At 41.8% G+C, this 25,749-nt stretch overlaps 1 protein-coding gene across 1 annotated transcript in view; it reads right to left on the bottom strand.

Annotated features, from left to right (window-relative positions):
* SLCO5A1 (solute carrier organic anion transporter family member 5A1) overlaps nucleotides 1-25,749 on the bottom strand; it is a 124,543-nt gene that overhangs the window by 86,745 nt on the left and 12,049 nt on the right. The window contains 2 exon segments of the mRNA XM_089899050.1: nucleotides 11,788-11,817; nucleotides 11,820-11,909. Of these exon segments, the coding sequence (XP_089755176.1) occupies nucleotides 11,788-11,817; nucleotides 11,820-11,909 (120 nt within the window).

Genomic DNA, 25,749 nt, shown 5'->3' with positions numbered 1-25,749 from the left:
GGTTAATTCTGCCCTGGGCTCAAGGCTCGCTTTGCACACGGCTTATTTGATCAGCTGGACCCTATGATTGTTGTCTCGAATTATCCAGTAATGAGAACATTCAAGTTCTAAATCCAAGGTCTGCGATGAATAAGCACTAACAGTAAGACAAGCCAGGCCCGCAGAGTGAAACAAACGAGCCAGAGGGCACCTCGTTCAGTTCCGCCTGCCCTGGGGAGGGTCTTACGGGTTGATCAACCTTCCCGGTGGCTCCCTGAGAGAAGAAGCACGATGCACCCTGCGATGTCAGCCTGCACGGGTTCCACCCCTGCAGTTGGACGCCTCCGTGTCTCCATTTCTGGCAGAGTTGAAAGGCCCTCCTTCCTCATCACAAAAGCGCAACTTGGCTACAAAATTATCTCGAATAAGATTGTTCCGTGAGATCAGCTGCGACCCAGGCAGCAGCTCTCTGAAGTCTACGGAATCTGTGTTGGGTGACTCAACCTGCCCCTTGTCGGAGAGTGGGCAATTTTCTCTGTCCTTCTAGGTTCTTCTGGCTGGTCTAAGAATTCAACTGACATGAATCAGATTAACAGGGGAAAAATCACACAGAAGTTTAATAACATGTGTACATGGGAGAGACTCAGGAAAACTCAACTCACCAAAATGGCCAAAGCCATTATACCAAGGCCAAAGCCTTAAACACCAAGTTCAGCTAAAGACAAAAGAGGATGTTGGGGGTGGTGGTTCGGGACCTCAAAGGGGAGTAAGGCAATTTCACATGGAGATGGAAAAGCAAAGAATTGGTAAATGAATGCTTGCTGGGCCAGGCAGAGTCTCCGGGACACAGAGAGGAATTGTAACAAACACACTTTTCTAGGTTCCCCGCTGTCCACACACCTAGTTCCTCCATAGTTATCTACAGTGATAGCTCCCTTCCCGGAACAGGTCCTCTATCTAGACTTTTATGCACTTAGGGGGAAGGTCAAATGTTCTTCCCGAGTCTTTTGGGCCTTGATTATTTTCAGCTTGAAATAATCCCATGCCAAAGAGCTATCTGGGGTGGTAAGTTTTCCTCACCTACACCCTAAATCCCAAGAAATGATTCCAGAACCTCTCACAGTGGTCAGTCAGGCAGCCATGAGCCTCACTGGACCGGGGAAACTGAGGGGCCCAATCAAAACCAGCAAAGATCCCAGTACCACAGAGGGCTTCGCAGTCACCTCCTTCCTGGCCTCATACCCCAAATGGTTGAGCAGCGCTCCACATCGCGGGGTCACAGGTCTCTCACTCAGCCATGCTCTCTGTGATACCAGGCCCTGGGACAAGGAGGGGGCATTGCAAAGGTGAATAAGAGGGGTGTGTGGTCCCCCAGAAAGAAACATGTAAAACCAACTATGATTCAAGGCTCAGTGATTAAATACAACCAACACCAACGACGCGCTGTGGACCACAGGGGAAGAATGATGCATTGTAACAGTTGAGGAGAGAGGACAGAGAGAGCTTCATGGAAAAGAGGGCTCCTGGCCTAAGCCTGCAAGGATACGAGAAAGGACACCAGCGGCTGAGGGGTTCGCGTGGCACAGGTGTGGCGATTTGGAAGCGCCCAACGTGTTCAGGGAACTGCAGGTGATCTTACACCTGGGGCGGGGGGAGGTAGAGAAGAGGGACCACCGCCGCCGCCATCCCCAGCCCATCCGGGGGCCTCGGTACCCAGCTGTGTGCAGGCTGCCAGCCCCTCTGCTCTGAGACAGTGAGGGTGGACAGTAGCATCTCACTGGCTTCCCCTACCATTCAGCATCCTTAAGAAGTGATTTTTCTGCTGTTGAGGAACAAGTTACTTCCACTGTGCAGTGGAGGGCAGGCCTTCTAGGAAGGGAAACCAGGGCCCTGGTCCTGGACCTCCTGAGCACTTGTTTCTGTCTTCCCCTCCCCTCCCCTCCCTCTCTCCCTCCGACACCAGTCATTGCAACTCAGGCGGGACGGAGTCCAGGGTACCATGTCATGGCCGGAGGCCTCTCATGCCACCTCATCCCTGCTGGCCCCAGCTCTTGGAAGTGTAAACAATTCTCCTTCTCACGCATTCTCATTTATGGGCAGAATTCAGTGAAAGAACCACTACCCTCAACTGGGGCAGGAAGGGGGCACGTCTTTTCTTTCCACCTGTTCAGTTTCCAGGCTCCCTTCTTTCAAGAAAAGCCATTCCGCTTTCCTCTGGGACCATCCGTCTCCTCACCGCACAGTCCTGACGGCCTGTCAGACATGGAGCCCTGTCCTTGGTGGTTCATCGGTGGACAGGGGACGAACCCAGACCAATCGATCAGATGCTCTTCTTCTCCTTGTAATATTTTCCCCCGGATCCCCATGTGGCTCACTCCCCTACTTCTTCCTGATCTCTGCTCAAATATCACCCCTTAGAGTAGCCAACGCTCACCCCATATCTAACAGGACACCCCGTTCCCCACCCTCGGCACGTCTGATCGCCTTACCCTGCTGGAGATCTCACTGTGGCACACATCACCACACAACGTGACGTTTGGGGGCGGGGGGAGCTGCTTAGTGTCCGTCTCTCCCACTGGAATGTCAGTTCCACGGGAACAAGGACTTTTTTCAGGGATGCCTTATCAATCCCTACGCACTGCTGACCATCGGCACTAATAAATGTCGTCGAACAGAGACGCCAGGCAGGCATGGCCTTCCACCCTTGAGTGAAGTAACAGCAGCCGTCCAAGTGGATTCATCCTTGCAACACTGCACTCCATCCACGGCTTGCTCTCCCTGGATCCCTGGCGCTGCCCTGTCCTGTGTGCCATCTTTATCCCCCTTTCCCATGAAGTGCTGGGTTTGACAGACATGGTTCCCAGGCTTTACAGTCACAGAGCACTGACCCTCACCCCACCCCACTCCAGGCCTGACCCTTACCTCTGCCAGGCCCTCCATGGGCCACCACCCTCCCCTGCTGGGCTTCCCAAATCCTCAGAGCCTCTTTGTAACTGGCCTGGATTTGCCATACCCTCATTTGAACTTGACCTTTAATGGACCAGCCCCTGCATCCGTGTTGCTCTCCACCACCCACTACTCATCCCTCTCTATCCACCACTTCCCAATGTCCCCTCTGGGGCAGGACCTACTTTCTCAGTGACCCACGTGGCTGTGCACGCTGCTAGGAGCTGATGCTGACAGGGGTTTAGGTTACAAGTAAAATTCAGGCTCAGTCTCAGGACCTGGGCTCACACCCAGGATGCTCCCACAGAGAAACGTTTTGCATACCTGCCTAAGGTCCTCAAATGACCACCAAAGCCATCTGGGACATAGTGATAGGAGGTCGCCTTCTTGAATATATTTGGTAGCACAGCTACTATACACAACAAGAGGACATGAAAAGCAAGCCACACTTCACTGCAACACAGCAGCAGTGACACCAACTGACACCCAACTTGCACAGCTTCTTGAAAATTAGCCAAGGTACTTCCTAGCACCAGAGCGCCAGGTTGAAGGAAAACATTCCCTCACTCATGCCTTCCACTCACAAGCACAGGCAGATAAGAGACCTCTGATCTCGGTTATTTTGAGCAGCAACTTTTCTTTCTTTTAAGTGATTCAGTTATTTTGACACAGGCCTGACGGCAAAAGAAGAGCTGCCACAGCAGTCAGGGAAGAGTCTATCGCTTTGCCAAAACATTCAGAGAGCATCTTAGGTCACAAATGAGAAGATGAGGGTGAAGCCTTTAAGTAGATTCCGAGTGTATTTTGCTCTCCACCAGAGCAAACAGTAGTTGGTTGACGCTCACCATCTTTCTTTAGAAATACTTTCAAAGTCATTTGTAGTCTAAAAGGAAACACACAAGTACATATGGAAACAGCCAGTTGCACTTAATTCATACCTGGGGCATGCTGGGGGGAGGGTAATGTGCTGTGGCTTTAAAACATCAAATTGGCCACCTGTGACTGACCACTGTCTATAAATTTAATCTAGTCCTCAGGAAGGACCGCAGGATAGCTACCGTGAAAGCATGAAAAACCATTAAGTCAAAAATGTTTTAATTGTAATTTGGGGGCAAAAAGAAAGTTTTATTAGAAATAGACTCACAGACATAGAAATTAAACTTATGGTTACCAAAGGGGAGAGGAGGAGGGATAAATTAGGAGTTTGGGATTAAAACACACACACTACTATATATAAAATAGATAACCAACAAGGACCTACTGTACAGCACAGGGAACTCTATTCAATATCTTGTAATAACTATAATGAAAAAGAGTGTAAAAATATATTTATTTATTTATTTATTTATTTATAGATGTATAACTGGGACTTCCCTGGTGGCACAGTGGTTAAGAATCCACCTGCCAATGCAGGGCACATGGGTTCGAGCCCTGGTCCGGGAAGATCCCACATGCTGCAGAGAAACTAAGCCTACACGCCACAACTACTGAGCCTGCACTCTAGAGCCCACGAGGCACAACTACTGAGCCCACATGCCACAACTACTGAAGCCTGAGCACCTGGAGCCCGTGCCCTGCAACAAGAGAAGCCACCGCAATGAGAAGTCCGTGCACTGCAATGAAAAGTAGCCCCCGCCCGCCACAACTAGAGAAAGCCCATGCGCAGCAACAAAGATCCAATGCAGCCAAAAATTAATTAATTAATAATAATAAATTAATAACTTTAAAAAAAGATACTGTAATCAAGACAACGTAGTATTGGCTTAAAGATAGACAAACAGATCAATGGAATAGAAAAGGAAGTCCAGAAACAGACCCACACATATATATGGACAACAGGCCTTTGACAAAGAAGTAAAGATAATTCCATTGAAACAGGATATTCTTTTCAACAAATGGTGCTGAAACCATTAGATATCCATATAAAAAAGGAACTGAAAATAGATCACTGACCTAAATGTAAAACCTAAAACTATAAAACTTCTATAAAACTATAAAACTTGTAAAACAGTTGGGGAAAATATTTTTCAACAGTTTACCAAAGAATATCTGTGGATGGCAAATAAAAACATGCAAGATGTTCAGTATCATTAGTCATTAGGGAAGTGCAAATTAAAACCACAATGAGGGGAAAGGGGGGAAGTAAATTAGGAGTTTGGGATTAACATATACGCACTACTATATATAAAATAGATAACCAACAAGGACCTACTGTATAGCACAGGGAACTCTACTCAATATTTTGTAATAACCTATAAGGGAAATGAATCTGAAAAAATATATATATATATTTATATATCTGAATCACTCTGCTGTACACCTGAAACACAACATTGTAAATCAACTACACTTCAATTTTAAAAAAACCACAATGAGGGCTTCCCTGGTGGCGCAGTGGTTGAGAGTCTGCCTGCCGATGCAGGGGATACGGGTTCGTGCCCCGGTCCGGAAAGATCCCACATGCCGCGGAGCGGCTGGGCCCGTGAGCCACGGCCGCTGAGCCTGCGCATCTGGAGCCTGTGCTCCGCAACGGGAGAGGCCACAACAGTGAGAGGCCCGCGTACCACAAAAAAAAAAAAAAAAAAAAAAAAAAAAAACCACAATGAGATACGATACCACTAAACTCCTATTCAAATGGTTAAAATTAAAAAGATAATTCTACCAAGTACTGGTGAGGATGTCAAGCAATTAGAACTCTCATGCACTGCACAGGTGAAACATAAAACGTTACAGACACTTTGGAAAACAGTTTGGTAGTGTCTTAAGGAGTTAGACATATAACTACCCTATGATTCAAGCATTTCACTCCTAGGTATTTTCACAAGAGATATGAAAACATGTGTCCATACGAAGGGTTACATACAAATATTCAGAGCAGCTCTATCTGTAGGAGCGAAGAACCAGAAACAACAAAAACGTCCATCAAGAGGTGAGCGGATAAGCTAATTGTAGTATATTCATACAATGGAATACTATTTAGCAGTACAAAGAAATGAATTATTGATACACACTAAAACATGGATAAATCTCAAAATAATTACGCTCAGTGAAAGAAGGTAGACATAAAAAAGTCCATACTGTATAATTCAACTTATAAAATTCTAGAAAATGCAAACTAATCTAAAGTAATAAAAAAACCAGTCTGTGGTGATGGGGCGGGAGGGGGCCAAGCAGGACGGAGGGATTACAGAGAAACTCAAGGAAGCTTTTGGCAATGTTGCACAGTCCTGCAGTCTTGATTGTGGTGATGGTTTCACGGGTACATGTATATATCAAAGCTTGTCAAATTATATATTTTAATCATGTGCAGCTTATTTCAGCTTCACCTCAGGGGAAAAAAAGACATTTTTCTAAAAGCGGGTTCTGGTGATGGTTGCACAATTCTATAAATTTACTAAAAATCATTGGATTATATTCTTCAACTGGGTAAACTTTATGGTAAGTAAGTTATGAGTCAGGAAGTCATTTAAAAAACGACTAGAAGGAAACACACCATGTCCTGAAAGTTGTTCGCTGAGGGTATTGAAATTACAATGGGATGTTTCTTGTTTTCTTTATAACGTTCCATATTTTTCAGGTTTTTCTAATTGAACACAAATGTTAATAAGCAAAAAAATTTTTCAAACATACCTTCTGGAATTAGTACTTTTATCTCTTTCAGCTACTAATAATCAGCTAACAAATGTATCATCTTTGTGTAAATTTATAATAAATATATTTTTTAAAACTTGAAGGAAGCCTATACGGGATAATGGACTTTTTTGTTGTTCTTATATCTACGGCACCTCCTACAGGGGCACCTGACACATAGTGAGCACTGAGCGCATACCTGATGGATGACAACACAGTATCTGTAAAGCACTTCTCCATTCTTTTTATGATCGATCTGCCCAATACTTCATGATGACTGCTCCCAGGCTAAATTATTATAATAATTAGGGATGGGCAAACTACCGGCCAAATCTGGTAAATGAAGTTTTATTGGAACCCAGCCATATGCATTCATTTATACATTGTGCGTAACTACTTTCAACCAAGCAACAGACTTGAGTAGTTGCTATAAAGACCGTATGGCCCTCAGAGTAAAATATTTACTATTCAGCCCTTTACAGAAAAAGTTTGCCTGGGAAAGTGGGAGGTACGAACTATCGGGTATAAGATAGGCTACAAGGATGTATTTTACAACACGGGGGATATAGCCAATATTTTGTAATAACTGTAAATGGAGTGTAACCTTTAAAAAATGTTTAAAAAATAAAATTTTTTTTAAAATTCTTAAAATTAAAAAAAAAGGTTTGGCAACCCTTGTAATAAATAATGACAGTCATTTATTGCACATTTACCATCAACTAAATGTTTGCACACATTATTTTCTTTCTTAATTTTCACCTCTAAGGGAGTTATAATCATCTAAGCTATGGATATAAATCACAGAGGTATGGGTGAGATGTTGTTTAAATGCATATCTGGAAAAGCCACTTTTCTATAAATGTGCTATTTTTAATCAGTTATCTATGTAGAGTATAAACGTAAAAGTAAGGAATATTTGTATAAAAAAGAAATTCATTTGTAAAGTCCATCTTTCCAAAGTTGGCAGTTTCTCAAATATTTAATTTCTAAGAGTATAAACCCCACATACTATTTTAGTTGAACTATAATTCACTGTGAAGTAGAATAACTACCTTCCAGAAACTACACTAGGCACTTTACATCTTCTGTGCCACTCAACACTAACAACTTCGTGGAGGAAAAATATATATTTTTGTTCTCAATTTACAGATGAGAAAGCTGAGTCCCTGAGCAGTTAAGATCAGCAATTAGTAAGTAAGAGAGGCAAAATCAGAACCTGGCTCTATCTGAAACCAAAGCCTATCTTCTCTCCATTTGTGGACACATGTCTCCAAAATACAAAAAAGCAAGAGTTTAATTATAAGAAGTATATAGGGGAATTCCCTGGCAATCCAGTGGTTAGGACTCCATGCTTTCACTGCCAAGGGCGCAGGTTCAATCCCTGGTTAGGGAACTAGGATCCCGTAAGCCATATGGTGTGGCCAAAAAAAAAGAGAGAGAATTGTATAGGTCTCTACTGCCAAGGAAATTAAACATATTAGAGCTGAAAATCCCAAAATATTTTTGGAACTGTTAGTAGCAGGAGTTTTAGAAGCACTCTAAATAAAAAGAAGCTCGCTATTTAGATTTCCGTCTCGTTTCATCCCTAATTGGCTGCCATAAGGATGGCAGAGAAACCTACATTATCTGAAAAATACATTCCAAATATGTTGTATGACATTTACTTCAATATTATGGTGAAGACTCAGAAGAGCACACCAACTGTTAACAGCAGATTAAATTTACCTCCTGGGAAGGATGTCACTGCCAAGAAACACCTTCCAGGTAAACAGCCATAGGTATGACACAACTCCTGTTTGCTTTCCAGGCACTCAAAGAAGCATGATTCTCCCAGGAAAGATCCAAGTCTAGAGCAACGCTTAGACATTAAGAGAATAATCTCATGTGCAAATGTCCCTGCAGTCACTGGCATCATCGCGGCCATCCACTGGATTTTATAGACATTTGAGTGATATAAACTTTCCAGGACAGCTTTAATGTTACCCTCCCACCACCCCATCAATCCACAGAAATTAATTCTAGGTGCTTCCAGTAGGGCTCACTATAAAACTTACTCTTGTATTTAGAGAAGCGTTCATACTCAAAGTCTACAGTCACTGACGGGAGAACTATTACCAAAAGATAACACTGGGCACTTATTATATGTAAGATACTGTGCTAAACGCCTTTATATGTATTTTCTCACTTCAACTTCACAGCAGCCTTATGAAGCATATACTGTTGTCCTAATTTAAGGCATTCTCCTTTGTAATCACCTCATTGATGAAGGGATAGAATAAATTCAACCCACTTAAAAACAGATAATCCCTGACTCTTTGTTATCTAACAATAATGAAGATAATTTATCAATACAAGCACTTTTACTATGTTACTATACTCGCCACCACAGATTTGTCCTCATCTCTTCCCTACTAATGTGGCCAGACTCCCACAGAGACACCTGAAGCGTGAAATCAGAAGAGCCTTAAGTCATTTCAATCCATGGCATCTAGCACTACGACGCATCAACCTCTTCTTATGAAGAGTAACTTTATTCTTCTTATGAAGAATAAACCTCTTCTTATGAAGAGTAACTTTATTCTTTCTAACTTCCGATACATTTCTGATCAATCGAAATTCCGACCTATACATGCCCTAAATTGACATACCTTTTTTCCCCCATTGGAAGTTGCGACGGTTAATTTTATGTGTCAACTTGACTGGGTAAGGGATGCCCAGACAACTGGTAAAACTATTTCTGGGTGCATCTGTGAGGGTGTTTTTAGAAGATTAGCATTTGCGTCAATAGACTGAGTAAAGAGATCCACCCTCACCAAAGTGTGTGGGCACCATCCGTTCCTATGAGGGCCCGGATAGGACAAAAAGGTGGAGGCAGGGCAAACTCTCTCTCTTCTTGAGCTGGGATGCCCACCTTCCCTTGTCCTCAGACATCGGAGCTCTCAATTCTCATGCCTTCAGACTCCGGAACTCACACCAGCAGCCCCTCAATTCTCAGGCTTTTGGACTTGAACTGAAGGTCACCCCCAGCTTTCCTAGTTCTCCAGTTTGCAGATGGCAGACTGTGGGACTTCTCAGCCTCTAGAGCCACATGAGCCAATTCCTACAGAAATCTCCTCGTATAAATATATAACTCCTATTCTGTTTCTCTGGAGAAGCCTAACATAGATTTGCTTCAAATAGCTAACTTTTTCTTTATGTCATATGATTATCATAATTAAGCGGTACCCAGCCACTGACCTGAAAGAAGCTATTAGCTTCACAGGCAGACCTAGTCATCCGCGTCTGCATCTGCTTTCGCACGAGTGTAATTAATCAAAGTTGTCTTTGTTAGCTAATAACGTGAACTCAGGTCCAGGATCCCTCGGCGCAAACCCTCGAGGCTGGATGTGCCTTGGAATGTAGACTTTTTCACATTTTACAGAAGTAAAGGGTGAGTGATGCTGTATATTATGCAGCTCTTAAGGCAGCTTTGCTTCTTTTAGTGAATTTCTGTATGATCATCCCATAATTCTGAAATTTGTGTTTATTCTATCACTAGTAGGAAAAACACAGTTTAAAAAAAATAAAAGGCAGGGCTTCCCTGGTGGCGCAGTGGTTGAGAGTCCGCCTGCCGATGCAGGGGACACGGGTTCGTGCCCCGGTCCGGGAAGATCCCACACGCTGCGGAGCGGCTGGGCCCGTGAGCCATGGCCGCTGAGCCTGCGCGTCCGGAGCCTGTGCTCCGCAACGGGAGAGGCCACAACAGTGAGAGGCCCGCAAAAAAATAAATAAATAAATAAAATAAAAATAAAAGGCAGTGAAAAAGCTCAACGTGTTCATATTGAATTGGAGAGTAATTTGCTGAGTCCAAAACTAGCATACAGACACGAGGGCAAATCTCATTACCTGTCGTAGGTCATGGTCACAATAAGCAGCTTAGATCCAGTCTTCCTCACTGTCTACTCCACATTTACCCTAGGAATTTGGATTAGTCCTCATCCAAACCCTGCCAGCTCAGCTTGAAAAATACTGGCCTACATTATATCTTTTGGGATTTTTTTATAAACGTGATACTCAAAAGAGTCACAAACATTGTAATGTATGAGACTACAGTGAGGGTGGTAGTAATCCCTTATACCTCCCATGACCAGTTCACGCTAACAACCCTGGTATAAAATGATTACACGTGTAATTACCATTTTTAATGTGCATTTAGTTCAAACAATGAATTAGACACTATAACAATATAATGTATGACCATCTTATTCCTTAAATAAGATGCTTTCCTACTGTGCATCTTAATTACAGAACAAGAGAAGCATTCCAACTAAAATCATACTGTTAGTATGATCTAAAATTATCTCCCCACAAATATGAAAGTTTTTGCTGTAGCAAATATCTTAGCTTGGATTCCCCCAGAAGCAGAGCCTAAGACAAGGATTTGAGTCCAAGTAGTTTAGCATGATTCTGGAATACATAGATACTGGGTTTAGGGAAACCACACACAGTGCTGACTCATCTAAATACCATCTGACTCTGAAAAACCCTCAAATGTATATATTAATTTGTACACACATAATAATCGATTTTATTTCTCTGTGTGTGTGTGTTCCAGCCCCCAAGAAACACGTTTTGTTTTCAAGCAGTAGAAACTGGCTGTGCCTCTCAGCCAATAACTGGGGTGAAGATGTCTGCACAGTTCTTGGCTTCCTTTTTGGCCATTTATTTGTGAACAACTTTGACCCCTGTTGTCCAAAAAAATATATACAAGTAATAGTGCTGGACACGTGAGCCAAACAAACCTAGGAGGGGAATAAGCCTGGAGGCAAAAGAGCAAGTACCTGTAAGTTTGATGTTCGCTGAGAGTCATCAAGGACATGGTTAAGGACACAGAGGGTGAAGGTCAGAGGCAGGTGGCATCGGTGAAGGAACCCCTCTGATATTCTGAGGGCATCATAAACAGAACTGCAGCCCAGGAAGATGCATCCACAACTGAGAGAGGTGAACTGGGAAGAGTAAGGCCAGAGGCAGTCACGACTCCAGGGGACTTGAAGGGAACTGAAAGCCATTGCCAAGACTGCCATTACGTGACATACATTCCTTTCAAATGTTACTCACATCTTTCCAAAAAAAAAAGGAAAAAGAGCAAAAGGTTGGGATTTCCCGGTTGCACTGGCATCAGATGGTCCAGAGCTGGGGCTTCCTATTCTTGCCCCGTGTGCAGTCTCCACACTCCAGAGGTTCTGTGATCACAGCCGCTTGCTCTCTCATTCCTTGCTTGCTAGGAAGAGCCAGCCTTGGGTGTTCTGGGGTAAGTTTCAAGGAAGCACAAACTGGAGGCAAGGACCTGCATATAGCCAGCCAGCATTATCACTCTGCAGGAAGGGAAATGTAAGATCTCTGCAAAACCCGGATGGCAGAAATCACCATAAAACGGGCAGGTGCTGTAAATCCAATACATGGATGTACTGAGTCAGGAGATATATTAGTCCGCTTAGGCTGCTGTTGCAAAATACCAGACTGGGTGGCTTAAACAACAGACATTTTCTCATAGTTATGGAGACTAGAAGTCCAAGATCAAGGTGCTGGCGAAGTTGGTTTCTGGTGAGACCTCTCTTCCTGGCTTGCAGACGGCCACTCTCTCACTGTGTCTTCACATGGCCTTTCCACCATGCATGTGTGGGGAGAGACAGCTCCGGTGTCGCTTCCTCTTCTTATAAGGACACCAGTCTTACTGAATTAGGGCTCCAGCCATCGACCTCATTAACCTTAATTATTCCTGTAAAGTCCCCATCTCCAAATACAGTCACTGGGGACTAGGACTTCAACATAAATTTGGGGGGGGGTACACATTTCAGTCCATAACAGGAAGTGAGAGCCTTTTTAAAAAAATCATTATATTGTTTTTTTTAATAAATTTATTTATTTATTTTGGCTGCCTCGGGTCTTCATTGCTGCGCGCGGGCTTTCCCTAGTTGAGGCGAGCAGGGGCTACTCTTCCTTGCAGTGCACGGGCTTCTCCTTGCTTTGTTGTGGAGCATGGGCTCTAGGTCCACAGGCTTCAGTAGTTGTGGCGCACGGGCTTCAGTAGTTGTGGCTCACAGGCTCAGTAGTTGTGGTGCACAGGCTCAGTTGCTCCGCGGCATGTGGGATTCTCCCAGACCAGGGCTCGAACCCGTGTACCCTGCATTGGCAAGTGGATTCTTAACCACTGCACCACCAGGGAAGTCCCCATTATATTTTTAAATTACAGTCATTAAAAATTGCGCTGTTTGTTCACTAGAAGAAAATTATTAAAGTCATGACAAAGATTCAATACATTAAAAAATACCTGCGATGTAATTTTCCCCTCCTTCCTAGTCTGCACTGCTGCTCTGCGGCCTCTCATTGGGCACACGTTCAGTGTTCACTACATGCCAGGTACTTGGCCTCATGGAAGATGACGGAAACAATAACCTCCCCCAAAAAAGCAAACAACCCAATCAAAAAATGGGCAGAAGATCTAAACAGATATTTCTCCAAAGAAGACATACTGATGGCCAAAAAGCATATGAAAAGATACTCAACATCACTAATTATCAGAGAAATGCAAATCAAAACTACAACGAGGTATCACCTCACACCAGTCAGAATGGCCATCATCAAAAAGTCTACAAACAATAAATACTGGAGAGGGTGTGGAATGTACTGTCGGTGGCAATGTAAATTGGTACAACCACTGTGGAGAACAGTATGGAGGTTCTTTAAAAAACTAAAAACAGAACTACCGTGTGATCCAACAATCCCACTCCTGGGCATATACCCTGAGAAAACCATAATTTGAAAAGATACATGCACCCCAATGCTCACTGCAGCACTATTTACAATAGCCAAGACATGGAAACAACCCAAATGTCCATTGACAGAGGAATGGATAAAGAAGATGTGGTACATATATACAATGGAATATTACTTAGCCATAAAAAAGAACAAAATAATGTCATTTGCAGCAACATGGATGGACCTAGAGATCGTCATACTGAGTGAAGTCAGACAGAGAAAGACAAATATCACATGATATCACTCATATGTAGAATCTAATTTTTAAAAATGATACAAATGAACTTATTTACAAAACAGAAACAGACTCACAGACATAGAAAACAAACTTATGGTTACCAAAGGGGAAATGTGGGGGGGGGAGGGATAAATCAGGAGCTTGGGATGAACATATACACACTACTATATATAAAACAGATAATCAACAAGGACCTACTGTAGAGCACAGGGAACTCTACTCAATGCTCTGTGGTGACCTAAATGGAAAGGAAATCCAAGGAAGAGGGGATATATGTATATGTGTGGCTGATTCACTTTGCTGTACAGCAGAAACTAACACAACATTGTAAAGCAACTATACTCCAGTAAAAAAAGACAAACGCATAAAAAATTATAAATCTCTGTTAAAGGGTATATAATAAATAAATATGTAACTTGATACATCAGTGAAATAACGTTGGGGGCAGAGCTAAAAAATATCAATTTAATGGCTTTCTCTAATAAGTGAATTAGAGAAGGCTCACTTTGGGAAATAGTCAAGCAAATATTGATCTGACCATCAAAAGAAGCTCAAACTATCAGGATAAAAAGCATTATAAATAGTAAAGTAAAAAATAAAGCGAAATTCTGTCTTTTCTTTTTTTTTAAAAAAAAAGGAAGCCTTTTTATTCTTACATCTATTTTTATCAAATATTAAAAATATATGAATTCATCAATCAATATCCCATAGATCACCCATCCTCTGCAGGACACTGGTGCTAAAAAATGTAAACACCCTCAGAAACACTACAATTTATCTAGAGAAAGGAGGGAAGCACATGAAATGTTAAAAGGCATACACACTAATACCTTTTCAATACAAGAAAAGCACAAGCCAGTGATTAACCACCAAATGAACAGAGCTACTGCAGTTTACAAAAGCAAAAACGTGAACATTTTGGACAGGGATATATTTAAGCAAGATATTCAAGAATGAGTAAAATTTGGACATCAAGGGGGCAGGAGAGCAAAGGCATTCATGTACAAAAATATGGTAGGAAAAGTCCATAAATAAGGTTAACGAGTGGAATATTTGGGAGAGCAGAGAAAAAGCAAATGTGGAGAGCCTTCAATATCAAGCTAGGAAATTGGATTTTATCCTCAGTGATGGGGAATCTGAGGAGCCCCTGAAAGTTCCAGCAAAGGATGATACAATCAAAGTGGTATATTAAGAACATTAGTCTAGCGTGGATGGACCTAGAGAGTGTCATACAGAGTGAAGTAAGTCAGAAAGAGAAAAACAAATATCGTATATTAACACATATAGGCAGAATCCAGAAAAATGGCATAGATGACCTTAATTGCCTAGCAGAAATAGTGACACAGACGTAGAGAACAAATTATGGATATCAAGGGGGAAGGGGTGGTGGTGGAAGGAATTGGGAGTTTGGGATTGACATGTATATACTATTGATACTATATATAAAATAGACAACTGATAGGAACATACTGTAGAGCGCAGGGAACTCTATTTAATGTACTGTGGTGTCCTAAATGGAGGGAATATATGTATATGTGATTCATTTTGCTGGGCAGTAGAAGTTAACACAACATTGTAAAGCAACTATACTCCAGTAAAAATTAATTTAAAAAAAAAAAGAACATTAGTCTAGTGTCACTATATAGGGATTGAAAGAAACCTGTAGACAAGAAAACCCAATAGTCCAGGCATGAAGTGGTAAGGATTTGAACAAAGCTGGGCAATGGACAGTAGTGTGAGAGGGATTTAGGAGAAAGAGAATTTATAAGACTTGGAAAGTTATAAGAAACAAAGAGATTCACTGGTTTCCACAACATATGGCCAAGAGATGGAAAGAATCGTTAACAAAATTTAAAAATCAAGGTGGAAAGCTGCTTTCAGAGCAGATAAAACCCAACAGAAATATTGAACAGATCACCAGATGGTGAGGCAAAAACAGCAATCATAGGATTTAGTGTGGATACTGGCATATATTCTTTTGGAAAATAATCACGGTAAATACGCTATTTTTAAATAGCTTCTTTTTCTGATTATAAAGCAACTCAAGTTCAGAACAAACACACTTGATACCCAAAAAAAGAACCCCCAAAATAAAAATCAATCAGAATCCTGACCCAGAGATGACTACTCTAACACTGTGTCTATCGTTTCAGTATTTTTTTAATGTCAATAATGATAACAAGAGGGAAAGAGAAGAGGCGGAGAGGGGAAAAAAGTGGCTAAGATTTATTGACTGTCAAAGCACTAGCCAAACTCTTGACATACATTAAAGAACTTATTCTTCACAACAGCCCTATAAGAAACTATTATTATCCCTTTATGCAGATGGAGAAACTGGAGCCCGGAGCATTTAAGAAAACGGCTCAAAGTAACACAGAGTCGGGCTCCGAACCTAGGTAACCCAGCCCGACCAGGGATCTTAACTACCACGTATACTGCCTCTTGCACGATGTGCTTATATAACGTATATCAGTTTGAACACATGATAACAGAACCTATGCTCGTTCATTCATTCTTTAACCAAGTGTGTAAACTTTGCTGTTCATAGGAACAGCAGAATTCCTTAGGCAAACTCCATTGGGGGTGAGGGGGGGCTGCCAACTGACATCTTCTCTTAAAATAATTCTGTTCCCAATAGCTGGTCTTCCTTCAGTGTCTTAAGATTTCCCCAGTTCACTGAATCCAATAGTCAGGATAGGCTATGTGATGTTGCTGTAACAAGCATCCCAAAACATCTTAGGGTTTATAACCACAAAGGTTTATTCCTTGCACACAATTCATGATCTAACGAGGGTCATCAGGGAGATCTGCTCCATGACTTCTTATTCTAGAACCCAAGTTGACGGCACCATAATGTTGCCACTCTGGTGACAGAGGAAAAGAAGGCTCTGCAGGGTCTTGCTTGGCACTTAAATGTTATGGCCTGGAAGTAGCACCTGTCACTACACACAACTCATTGGCCAGAACTTGTCACATGACCTCAACATACCACAGGGGTCCAGGAAGTACTCTCTGCCCATGGGCCCAGAATGGGGAAGGACACCTCTGACTTCACATTACCACACGTAATTCACATCCCAAGTCCCTGGAGCTCTCAGGTTCAACCCGCACCTTGACAAAGATCGTATTGCTAATACAGACAAAAACAGTCAAATATAGATTGAATTAGCAGAGCTGTAAAGGTGACTTTATGGCACCAGCTTAAATTAATAGAGTCTTTAAGGAACATTTGGGTTCATTCCACAGATGAAGAAAATGAAGCCCAGAGAACACCAGTCCAAAGTAACCCCAGCTAGTAACAGATTAAAATCTGAGAGTTTTATTTTTTATGATTCCCTCAATAATCCCTCACAAAGCATGCAAGAAAAAGGCACGTTTTACCTGTTGGGAGATTTACCATTTGTATTCCAATCAAATATGAATTTCACTAAAATTAAAATCTGTGTTAAAATATTTTTCAGGAAAGTACATTACCATAGATCTTAGTCTTTTTATATACATTTCTTATTTTCCTTACCAACATTTTATGATGTAGAGTTGTACATTCTCCGACAGATTTTATTTTAGTTACTAATCTGGCAAGTGTATTCATTTGCAAGCAAAAAAGAATCTAAATGGTGGTATTTGATGAATATATGTATATGTGTCTCCCAATATTTTTATTTTGCCTTACTTAGCTGAGACAAACTCAGAAGTGGAAAAAAAAAAAAAAACAAGATGAAACCAAGAGCCATTCCCCCAAAATGACTTCAGGGTCATTAGAAAACAGAGAGTGCAGCCCCCTCATTTTATTTTATTTTATTTCTAAATATTTATTTATTTATTTGTTTGTTTGTGCTGGGTCTCAGTTGCAGCTCGCCAGCCCCTTAGTTGTGGCACACAAACTCTTAGTTGCGGCATGCACGTGGGATCTAGTTCCCTGGCTAGGGATTGAACCCAGGCCCCCTGCATTGGGAGTGCGGAATCTTAACCACTGCACCACCAGGGAAGTCCCAGCCCCCTCATTTTAAGAGAGGAAACTAAGACCCACAGAATTTGGGTGATGTGCCCAGGCCCCCCACTAACAATGTGCTAGAGTCAAGTCTCACATCCGGGGTTCCCCTCCAAGCTCCTTTCCAGCACCCCATGTTGCCCCAAGCTTCATGATTTTGGACAAGTCATTTCATTTCTCTGGTCCTTGGTTTCCTTAGCTGGAAAATGAGGGAGACAGATTCACTAGAACAAGATTTCCCAAATGGGTTTCAAGGAAGAGCAGCCTCTGAGATGACTGTGGAGTTAAAAGTTTTCTTGGTCATCCAAGTTTGAGAGAGACTAGATGCCTTAGTCCTCTCCTGGAGATTTCTAATGGATATCGGCAGAGTGAAGGCTTTAAGAAATTCTTCAATAAAGAAAAACGTTGGGCTTCCCTGGTGGTGCAGTGGTTGAGAGTCCGCCTGCCGATGCAGGGGACACGGGTTCGTGCCCCAGTCCGGGAAGATCCCACGTGCCGCGGAGCGGCTGAGCCTGCGCGTCCGGAGCCTGTGCTCCTCAAGTATTTTGTGAGTTTATTTTCCTGTTGTTCTCAGGATTTGTGGAAGCCTTTTACAAGCTGCAGCCTCTTTCAGTATGCCCAAAAAAACAAAGGAAGTGGGTTGTCTGTTCCATAGTTATCAGCACATCAAACAGCAGGCCACCCAGCCCACCCCTATACCTTGGGATGAGTGTGGAAATGATGCAGAAACAAAAGTGAGACATCCCTGGGGGAAGGTGAGCAGACACGTCAGAGTCCTACTGGTAAGTTACTCACCCCACCTGAAGGTCCTCCTACCAGAGAAACCTTGAAGTTTGTGAGTTCTCCTTCATTAAAGGAGAGGGTTAGCCCTGACAGTCACACAGGGCTTTATAAAGATAAATCCACTTAGAGACCATGTGTTAACTCCTCACCAAAGAATGACCGTCATTATTCAGGCTGGGTGGTCCTAAAGGCAGCAATCACTGGGCACAAAAGATGACTTGAGTTCATACTCCCAGACTACTAAGCATCGCTGTTCAGGACAAGCTGTGTCCTCAAAGATTATTTGTCATTTGTCACACCAAATGAGCCCCTAAACTATGGACTGCAAGCAACCAATCTTTTAAAAATATAGCTTGGACCACAGGGGGATTTCTGAAATAAACAAATTTTTGAAAAAGCCTCTCATGGGTAAATCCCAGTGGCAGCTCTATGTTCTCAAATAAACTGCTACTGGCTTTACTGAAAATCCCCAGAGACAGAAAAAAAGAGGAAGGAGCTCCTGGTTCCTTTTCCCCAAGACTCAAATTGAGCTTTGCTAGACCTCAGGATCCCAGCATAAAAGCTAGTACTAGTTCCATATTTAAAACCACTCAATTATACCCACACACACACACGTATATATATATATATTTATATATTTATATATGTTATCTTAAAACTAGGCAGAGGGGGAAATTACAGTGAATTTTGCTGGGAGGGAATCTCCACCTTTACTTTCATGGAATTCCCAGTATGTTTCCCATAGGTATAAAGTTACAAAAAGCATTCAGATTTGCAAAACAACCCACAACAATCTACTCAACATACTACATTATGCATCAGAATTCCAATACATGCACAGAAGCAGACCTCCCTCCCCAACAGCATTCAGAGGTTCCCCCCAAATAACACACGCGCTGGGAAACGGGCACCAGCTCCGAAACAGTGTTGGGGAGGTCCATGGCCCAATATCACAGAAGTTTCAGAAATGAAGATTGAGGTAAGAAGCTACATATGGCAGATAGCAAGCAAGATACAAGAAGACCAAGCCACAGTCATTCCTTTGAAAGGCAATCAGTTCTGTCTAGAGTTTCTCCGGGAGAATAGTTTCCAGCCCTGACAGACCAACAGGATCATCTGGGAAATTTTTAAAAGGAACAGATTCTAGGGTCTGACCAGAGTTCTATTAAATCAGACCCTGAGGGAATACCCTGGTGGTCCAGTGGTTAGGACTCAGTGCTTTCACTGCTGGGGCATAGGTTCAATCCTTGGTCGGGAAACTAAGATCCCACAAGCCTTGCGGCTAGTAAAAAAAAAAATTAGTCCCTGAGAGATGGGTCTAGGAATCTGCATTGTTAAGGATGCTTCTCTGATAATAACGATGTTCAGACATGTTTAAGAATCCTATTCTGGGGTTTTGATACTAGAATGATGGACTGATGTCACATTTTACATGTCACAGTTTTCAAATATCCTTTAAGCCTTAGTTTCCTCTTACGGATTTTGATTTCTATTTAAGTACCTCCTCAGCAAATGCAATGCCCTGTGGTTTCCTCTATTTTTAGCACTTACCATGATTTTTAATTACTTTTCGGTTACTTGTTTATTGTTTGTCTTCTCCCCTAGACTAAGCCCTGTGAAAGCAGTTCTGTTCCAGCATCTAGCACAAAGTATGCGACTATAAAACTTTGCTGAATGAAAGGACACGATATTCACTTATTTCATTTCATCTTATTGCCCAATGTGTAATGTCCATGGAGTAGAGTTATCTCTTTAGAAACCCTCCTACACTGTTGATGGGAATGTAGCCACTATGGAGAGTGTTCCTTAAAAAACTAAAAATATCAATAGAATCACCATGTGATCCAGCAATCCCACTCCTGGGCATATATCCAGAAAAGATGAAAACTCTAAGTTGAAAAGGCACATGCACCCCAGTGTTCACAGCGGCACTATTTGTAATAGCCAAGACATGGAAGCAACCTAAATATGCACCAGCAGATGAGTGGATAAAGAAGATGTAATATTCTTATGTAATATATATATAATGGGATATTACTCAGCCATGCAAAAGAATGAAATAATGTCATTTGCAGCAACGTGGATGGACCTAAAGATTATCATACTAAGTGAAGTGAGTCAGACAAAGACAAATACCATATGATATCACTTATATGTGGAATCTAAAAAAATGATACAAATGAACTTACTAAAACAGAAATAGACTCACAGACATAGAAAACAAACATGGTTACCAAAGGGGAAAGGGCAGGGAGGGATAAATTTGGAATTTGGGATTAACAGATACACACTATGATATATAAAACAGATAAACAGCAAGGACCTACTGTATAGTGCAGGGAACTATATTCAATATCTTGTAATAACCTATAGTGGAAAAGAATCTGAAAAACAATATATACCTACAGATAAATATATATGAAACTGAGTCACCTTGCTGAACACCTGAAACACTGTAAAACAACTATACTTGAATTTTTTTTTAAAAAAAAGAATTATCTCTAGATCTGTTGAGAATTATCACTTTCTTATTCCCAAGTCAATGGGATGGACCAGAGCAGCTGGGTGGCCCAAGATCACATGGTGGTTACGTGGCAGGACCAAGTCTCGCACAAAAACTCAGGTTCCACTTTCACTCCCTTTCCACGCTCCCACGCTGCCTCCCTCAGCGAATATTACAACTGGATTCCAAATTATTAATATCAAACTTGCGAAGAGATGGCCCCTGGGCCTCAAAGTCTCATGTTTCTTGGCATGACAGGCAATTGTGCAACTCAGAAGCATAAGCCACTGGGGACTTATGTAGAAACCCTGAACTCACTCTATTTATTTAACAGAGAAACAATATACATGATGTAAGGTGGGAAAAAGAAAGTTCATTCGAAAACTCTGGCATGATAAATTCTAGCTCTAGTAAAAAGAAAAATGCATGTTATAAGAGGAAGATTATTTAGCTACAAAAAAAAAAAATCCTCACAAAACTGTCAGCAAAAGAACCCTCTGCGGGAAAGAAAGAAAAGCACATTTAATGGAAACTTGAATACGGAGGGGAGATTAATGAATAAAATATCATGAGTTTATTCTAAACTAAATAATTTATAGGAAACCAAAAGGAATATCTAGGAAGAAGAAATTCTGGAAATTAAATGGATAAAAATACAATAATAATGTTGAAATGACTAAACTGGTCATTTAAAATCTGATTTGAACAATAATGAAATTAGAAACTCATCCATTTGGGAGTAGTAATACTTTGTTAACACAGACTTTGACCTATTTGTCCTATACCTGGAGAAGTGACATTTAGTCACAACAGCAGGTTTAGATTGCGTGGAGTCATAAGGGAAATCAGTTACTGAGCCTGTTAGCACAACGGCAATTTAAAAAAAAAAAACAGTGAATTATTCAAATTATATTTACACAAAGTATTTCAGCAAATATCTCTAATAAGAGAAGAATACAAAGAGAGAGCAAATCATAGCAAATTAGGTAATAAAATCAGCGATAAAATATCTGGCCCTTTTAGAAAGTGCATTATGGAACACAGTAATGGTATCTGACTCACACCGTAACTTATATTCACAAGCCTCGTTAACATTGGCCTATGCCTACCCAGTGAGTTCACCACCTACACACATGAGATAACCCCTCCCGAGGGTTATAGCCTTGTACAGTGAACACCTGCTTGTGGCTTAAATGTCGGAATTCCACACCAGGATAAGGGAGTCCAGTGCCTCAGACCCCAGTGGAGGTTTTGAGAGCTGGAGTAGGCACTCTGTACACAGTGGAACGGGCCAAGCCGCAGTAAACAGCCAAGAGAGCGAAAGCTCAGCATCCTGGTGGAGTCATGATGAAGATCCAAGGAAATGGCCCACTGAAATCCACAGGGGCCAAGCAGAGTGAAAGAAACAAGGGGCCAGGCAATGAGCATAAATGGGAGGCACCCGGGCAAAGCAGGCTGGTTGACAATTCAGGGTAGGAAGTGGAGCCTGCAGAGATTTTCTGAGACACTTGCCAGGTGTTATTGTAGCCAAAAGCCTTCAAAGTGGATAGAGAAGGAACTGATGCCAGTTCCTAAAGACAGAAGAAACCCAAATAATAAGAAATACTGATAACGCGACCATTATCTGCGTGAGTCACATGGCTCATTGATATGAGTCCAAACTTTACTTCGGACATCACCCCTTTCCAACTTTTTAGGTAAAATCTTTTGTAAGTGTAATTAAATACAGAAAAATCAATTCATTAGGCCTTTGCTTCCTTTCTTTGTGCAGGCAGACTCTGAATGTGGCGCCCCAGGCAATAAACTCACTACGGAGAGAGAGAGAAGGTAGAGGTTTTGATAATAATCTATAAAATATCATTTGATCATGAAAAAATACAGAGTAGAAGAAATGCAAACATTCCTACTCTAGCAGTAGCAAGGTAAGGTCATATTTCTGGGAGACAGTATAAAGCAAGTCCTGTGTTTTTTCTTCTACACCTCCAAGTCTAATACACACACACACACACACACACACACACACTTTCACGTGCTCATAGATCGCCCTCCATGAGAGGAGGTGAGCAAACAGGCCCATTTCTGTACTTCCCGGGCATTATCTCTCTGCACTTTTACACAATCCATCCCACCTTCCCGTCTACAATAAACCACATGAGCCAAGACATGAGGAAGGGGACTACCCAGGAGGGTCACTGGGTAGTGGTAGTAGGTCCACTCCAGGAACCACAAAAGGCTCTGGAGTTACCAGAACTTGCTGGCTGGAGACCTGATCAGAGATTTTTAAGTCTAGAATAGGACAGAAAAAAGCACAAAGACAGCCCATGAGCATGTGTGTTTCGGGTTCCCTCCCTGTGCTCCTTAGCAATTAAACTTGATTATAGCCAACAGCTCACATCATAATTATCTGAAGCCCATAGCAAGAGCATCTCGTCTGGAAGCTATTAATAACCTGAAAGCTTTGTCTTCTTTCTCCCTGTGGTCACTCTTTACTTCGTAGGGGAGATTACCCTCCAGACCCAGTGAAGCACAGAGTCCAGGCATCACTATGGGGCTTGGGAGAGGAGATGCATGCCCCCAGGAGAGGCACTGCCTAGCCAAGAACAACCCTGATGTCACGGAGCTACAGGCCTCTTCCCGCCAGCTCGGGACCAGCCTAACACACGGTGACCTGAGCAGGAGCAGTGAGTGCAGGCAACCGGTTCAGAAAAGCCACAAGAGAAGCTGTGCCCTGCCAGTGACGATGAAAACGAACACCACTCTCTTCCCAAACAGGATGAAATTTGTTTTTAATAATGACAGCTTACTTGGAGTGTTTAACCATGTGCCAGGCCAGGTCCTGTTTTAAGTGCATCACACGCATTAACTCACAACTAGCTCACAATGATCCAAGTGTTAACAGAGGTGGGATCGAGCAGAGAGAGGCCACAGAACCTGCCCCAGGTTACACCCTGGCAGAGCTGGGATTCGAATCCAGGCAGCCTGGCGCCAGTGGCCACACTCTTAACCACGAGATTGAACTGCCTTGAATAAGCTAACTTCCGGATCTATGCCACAGTAGGCCCAGAAGAAATCAGAAAGTAGAGTCCAGGAAGACCCTTCGAGATGCTCTAATTCAATTCCATCCAAATTCGAAAACTGAAACCCAGAGGTGTCAAGTGACTTACTAGAGGTCACACAGCTCGCAGATCATCTTCAATCGTCCAGAATAGATGGTGCTAAACAAATAGTCAAACTAGATTGTAAGTTCCTTGAGGGCCACGAGTCACTTTTTAGGGTTATTTTTAGAAATACAGTATATAGTGACTCTCCTCTTCCAGTGTTCCAATCCCCAATTAAGCTTTTTTTTTTAAAAAAAAAAAAGTCATCATAGTTTAGATTAGAAGTCTTCTGGTGAGGTCAAACTGGATTATTTTACAGAAAAAGAAACTGAGGTCCTAAAAGGTTATGTAACTTAGTCAAAGTTATATCAGTAATTACAGATGAATTTGTGTCAAATTTCAAATTGGTCCCTATATGTGGTTTACCATTTCTACAAGACTGGATGACCTGGAAAGTTTAAGTCCTAAATTAGTCATTCCCAAAGTGGTATGAGATGTCATATAAGTGAATAAATAAGTGTCCAGTAAGAATCCATGTGAGGGTCCCCAGGCCTCTCCTTAACAACAATGGCTCTAGAACCTAAAGTGAAAGAAAGAATGTATAAAGGAGAACACTGCACACCCCAAAAACTGAATCCAGCAACTGGAAGGTAGCACATCCATCTCTCTTCCGTTCTTGCATTTAGCCACCACTGCCTTCCATCAATCCTAATTAAAGAAATGAAAACTAATTTCTTTTGAAAGTTTCACAAGGATGAAATAACTCTAGACATCTTAAATACCAGCAAAGCTAAATTTCAGAATTATTATTCCGAGATATATTTTTTAGTCAAGTCTTTCTCGTAGGAAACTTTTCAGATTTATCTCAGGAAGATTTTTGCATCTTGTTAAAGGTTGCTGCTGCCCTCCACCTAAAGAAAAGCCATGAAAATGCAGTTCAAATCAGGAAAGGTTTACCTTCCAGCTGAAATTAAACACCAGGGACATAAGCATATTTCTAGACAAAATACCAGCAAATATATTTCACCCAATAATATAAAGACACTTTGCAAACCAGGATTGTTGGTCCATCTTTATACATTGATCAGAAGCTGATTTACAACCAGAATGCTAGGCCTAGAATTCACTACACAATCTTGTTCACTTAAATTTCTCCCCTCTTCTCACTAAAAAAAAAAGCATCTTTTTTTTTTACTGAAATATAGTTGATTTACAATGTTGTACCAATCTCTGCTGTATAGCAAAGTGACTCAGTTATACACACATAGACATTCTTTTTTTTAAAAGCCTCTTAAAACTTCTATGTCCTTCATAAGAACTCAAGGCCAAAAAATTAGGAAGACACCTAATAAGACCAAAACCTATCGTCATCATCATAATTATTATTATTATCAAAGTATTAGAGCTAAGAACTTTCACATGCTAGAAACTCAGGAACTGCACAACTCAGTTTCAGACACTTGCAAATTATGTAACTTCATCCTTCTGAAAATATTAATTACATGAATATGGTTTTTACTTTTAAGCAAGAGTAACCTGCACCTGCCTTTCTAGGTTATATCAGGTAACAGGGATTAGCATTTTTGCAGGGTGACGGTTTCAAAAGCCATCATAACTCCCAGGAGGGGAAGAAGAGTCTGAATTTACTGTCAGGTAATACACAGCTGCCTGGAAAAGGAGTAAAAGGAATGTCTGACTCCCTGGGGACAACTGTCACATGGCGACATCACTCAAGCCACCAGGGTGTGGAGGAAGTGCCAAGAGACTCACTTCCGATGGCTCA

The sequence above is a fragment of the Delphinapterus leucas genome, chromosome 17 (assembly GCF_059928025.1).
Source record: "Delphinapterus leucas isolate spDelLeu-1000000601 "Yukka" chromosome 17, BTC_Dleu_Yukka2, whole genome shotgun sequence".
In the NCBI taxonomy this organism is placed as follows: domain Eukaryota; kingdom Metazoa; phylum Chordata; class Mammalia; order Artiodactyla; family Monodontidae; genus Delphinapterus; species Delphinapterus leucas.
This window is presented reverse-complemented; position numbering and strand designations above follow the sequence as displayed.